At 42.6% G+C, this 4,327-nt stretch overlaps 1 protein-coding gene across 1 annotated transcript; it reads left to right on the forward strand.

Moving 5' to 3' along the window:
* Window positions 1-938: 938 nt before the first annotated feature.
* LOC133895039 (uncharacterized) lies at window positions 939-2,060 on the forward strand. The gene has a single exon (XM_062335249.1). It carries the CDS (start codon window positions 939-941, stop codon window positions 2,058-2,060), a length of 1,122 nt encoding a protein of 373 aa, XP_062191233.1.
* The last annotated feature ends 2,267 nt before the right edge of the window (window positions 2,061-4,327 follow it).

Below are 4,327 nucleotides of genomic sequence, written 5' to 3' on the forward strand. Positions count from 1 at the left end.
ATATATTGTATCGGGCAAAGAAAAAAAAATGTGAGCGGATGCTCAGCAAGCTCGCCGCGCACCAGGACGTTGACGAGTGCCAGGCCATGATCTGCAGGTTCGGCCTCAACGGAGACGGGGTGCTCAGCTTCGACGAAATCAAGACTATGATGGATCACTGAAAGTGTCCTCGGGGAAAACCACCATTTAGTCTGGCATCAGTCTAAAAACTATATCATCAGCAGTGTGTGCGGCGGCGGCGGCGCCTCGAGGGAGGAAGGGAAAAAGAACAGGGCTTTTTCTCAATGGTGCCGTCCCCCGGAGATCCGCCATGGATGGGGTCTACAACCTCGCGCGTGGGGACACCGGCCTAGGCTTCCCCACAGGTCAGTGGGCTTCCTCTATCTGCTGTTTCCAACCACCAAATGACACATGGAGATCACACGGAGGAGGTGGTTTTGGAGCGGTTTGGGGGAAAGCGGGTGTCGGAGAACCCGATTCACTTTGAGGAAGATGAGATCGAGGAATTCTTTGGCCAACTCTGGGCTATCCCAAAATCTCCTGTGAAAGCTAGGACTCTGACTGCGGCAAGCGATAGAGAGTCTCTAGTCTGGATTCGTCGAGAGCTTGTGCAATCTCTGAGTTTCAAGGCTGGGGATTGTTTTCCGGTGAGAAGATCTGATCACTTTGCAACTCCACCAACCAAGATTAGCTTCTCGAGAGATCTCTGGGCAAAGAACCATAGGCAAGTGACCTACTCTGAGGTGGTGAAGAGGAGGTAGATGGCGGAGGGTCAGGAGCGTGGGCGCTGGATTTGGCAGTCTGATCTGCCGAATCCTCAGCAGCGGGCGCCAAGAAATCCTTCTGGTGGTCAGTTTCGAGGACCTTTGCAGCATCATCAGCAGCAAAGGGCCTTTTATCGTCCGCCTCCAGCACATATGCAGCATCAATAACCTACGATGCGTCCGCAGCGGCAAGGTCAGCAAGGGATTCAGGATTCTATTCAGGCTCATCATGTTCAGAGGCCGCTTCCCCCTAGGCAGAAGCCTCCCCAATCGCAATCCAAAGCTGGGCGACAACAACAATCTCCAGAAGTTCAAGAGAAGCACCCTATTATTGACCCCAGGTATCGTGACCTAACTTGCTTCAATTGTGGAGAGCCGGGTCACTTTGTAGGAATTTGTAGCAAACCAAAGATCTGCTTTATCTGTGCTATCCCGGGCCACCACATGAATTCTTGCCCAAATTGGAAGAAATCTCAACCGTCAGCTACTTATCTAGGCAGTGCGGGTGTTGGGCTAGGCTTTTATCATGTAGATGTTCCTGATGCTGAGACTAACCAATGGCTCAATTTCAAGAATTGTGGTGTGGTGAAGGTAAAGAAAGGAGTGATAACTGTGATAGAGTTGGAGAAGGAATTGGCTGCAATCTATTGCAAGGATTGGCCTTGGCAGATAAGAGAGTTAGATACTGAGAAATTTTTAGTAAGGTTTCCCCCTCATAGGAAGGTAGCTGATATTAAAAACTACCCTTCTTTTAACCTGAGAAAGGAAGGTGTAGAGGTAGAGGTGCTTGAATGGTTTGGAGATTTAGAACCTTTTGGAGAACTACAGGAAGCTTGGGTCCAGATTAGGGGTATTCCACCAAAGTGGTGTGACTGGAGGGTTTTTGCCCAAATTGCCTCTAGTTTTGGTGTGATGACTGAAGTGGATTGGTCTACTTTGTTCAAGTCTTTCTATGAGGTGATCAGAATCAAGATTTCTTGTAAGGATCCATGTAAAATCCCTTTTGAAAGGCTATATGAGATGGAAGGAAAACGATATTTGATATTCTTCTCAGTTGAGGGTCTCACCCAACGGATGACAGATGGTTTTGCTCCTGATGATGAGGATGGACATGACAATGGAAATGACGACGATGCAGATGATTTGGAGGATGACACAAATAGCAAAGATCATATGGAATCTGAGAGAACTAATCCACCAGCACATGGGAGCGTCAAGACTCCAGAAACAAGGCAGATTAACAAAGGCAATCAACATGGGAAAAAGGTTAATGTCAAAGGTGAAGGTTCTTGGTAGGTAGACCAAGTGGCTCAGTTGATTGCTGACATGGAGCAGTCAGGAGACACGAGAGGTCAGCTATGTGGAACAATTAAGGAAAGTGTGAACAAGACCCAAGAAATAATGATGGAGTTTTCCAAAAAAGATGGTAGTGTCTCTGGAATTAACAGGAATACAAATGAGGAGAACAAGATTAACTTCAGTGAGTAGCAGATAAAGCATTGGATAGAATTTCAGCAAGGTGCTCAAGAAGAGCTAGCTACAAAAGGTTACTCCAGACTGTTGCAAGAAATGGAACTAGAAGAATCTGAGGGAGAATCTGAAGCTGGTATGGAGTCTAATGGAGGGGTGACAGCAGAGACTGAGAGGGAGGAAGTTTGTCTGGGTAATAGGAATTTGTTGCTTGAGATGGAGGTGGGTGCAAAAGAGCAAAATAAACTTGATGATAAATCTGTTCCTGATATTGGTCTGCAGACAAAGAAGATGGCCTGGGGCCCTGTACTGTGTGAAAGAAAGTCCAAGAGGCGCCCTCAAGATGGGAAAACTGTTTTGCAAAGAGCACAAGAATACAAGAAACTCAAGAATCTGGAAATTGGATCTGACAAACAGACTGGTAATTCATTTGCTGCCCTGGACAATGAGTATTTAACTCAATTGGCTAGGCATGCTAACATATCTTTGGGTGTGGATACCCAAAATATGTTGAATAATATAGAAGCTATAAAAAATAGTGAAGTAGATAGAGGGTTAGCTTTTGAAGCTGAAAACCTCGAATTAACTCTACTTGAGAATTTAGATGTAGAGATGATTATGAAGGAGACCTCCCTTGTTCAAGAAGGGAATCCTCATCTTGGCAAATCTTTAGTTACAAAGGTTGCTGAGGAGGATAATCAAACATGGTCTCAAGTGGTTAGGAAAAATAGAGGTACAAATAAATTTGACAAAGTTTCCAATGATAGGAGGATTCTGGAATATTAGAGGCCTTAACAAGGCTGGTAGGCTTATATGTGTTGCTGACTTTATTAATAATAATAATTTGGACTTTGTTGGTCTCCAAGAAACAAAAAAAGATTATATTAGTGAGTCTTTTATGCACTCTGCTAATAGGAATTTTATATGGAACTACTTACCTGCTAAGGGCTCCTGAGGTGGTATTTTAGTAGGTTTTAGAGCTAGTAAGTTTGATGTTCTTAGCTGGCAATTGAAACAGTTTTGTTTGATTGCTAATATAAAAAATGTGATTGATAATTTTGTTTGGAGATTAGTGGTAGTGTATGGTTCCCGTTATGAGGAAGGTAAACAGGAGTTCATTGATGAACTGCATGATGTTATGGGTTATTGGGATGGGCCAACTGTGATTGGAGGAGACTTTAATTTAGTTAGAGATCAGAGGGATAAAAACAATGGTGTTATCAATCCGCATTGGTCTTATCTTTATAATGATTGGATCAATAAATGGGGTCTAGTGGAGATTAAAAACCCAACTAGATCTTTTACTTGGATAAATAACCATATTCAGCCGATTATGGCTACCCTGGATAGAATGTTTGTTTCTACCAATTTTGAGGGTAAGTATCCTATGGCTAGTGTGAGATCTTTACCTAAGCCTTGTAGTGATCATGTTCCTTTAGCTTTAGACTTTGGTTTAAATTGTGTAAGGAAACCTAAGCTTTTTCGTTTTGAGAAGTGGTGGTTAGAAAGGGAGGATTTCTATAAGCTTGTTGAACAAGTATGGAACACTCCTCTGAATGTAATTGAGCCTTTGGAGGTCTGGCAGTCTAAAATTAGGCTTCTTAGGAAAAAGGCTAAAGGTTGGGCTTTAAATATAGATGCTGAGATTAGGAAAAAGAAACATATTCTGATTGGGGAGTATGACTTTCTTGATATCCTATCTGAACAGCAACAGTTAACTGATGCTGAGCATTTTAGGATGAAAGAAATTGCCTTAGAGCTAGATAATATTTGGAAGATAGAAGAGATAAAAGCTAGACAGAGAGCTAGGGAAAGAGATATTAAAGAAGGAGATAAAAACACTGCCCATTTTCAGGCAGTTGCTAATCAGAGAAAAAGAAAGAAAGCTATTATCATGTTAGAAGGTCCTGATGGTGTAGTCAATAATAATGTAGATATGTTGAATCTAGCTTTTGATTATTATAAAAACCTTTTTGGCTATGAAGAGAGGCTACATCTGCACTTAGAGGATAATTTCTGGAATATGGATGAAAAAGTTTCTAATGGAGAGAATGAGTTGTTAGAGGCTCCTTTTTCTGAGGAAGAGATTAGAG

Source organism: Phragmites australis, chromosome 16 (genome assembly GCF_958298935.1).
Source record: "Phragmites australis chromosome 16, lpPhrAust1.1, whole genome shotgun sequence".
NCBI lineage: Eukaryota > Viridiplantae > Streptophyta > Magnoliopsida > Poales > Poaceae > Phragmites > Phragmites australis.

What these genes read in the sequence shown, in the direction of transcription:
- LOC133895039 (XM_062335249.1), top strand. Translation starts at nt 939, where the DNA reads ATGCGTCCGCAGCGGCAAGGTCAGCAAGGGATTCAGGATTCTATTCAG.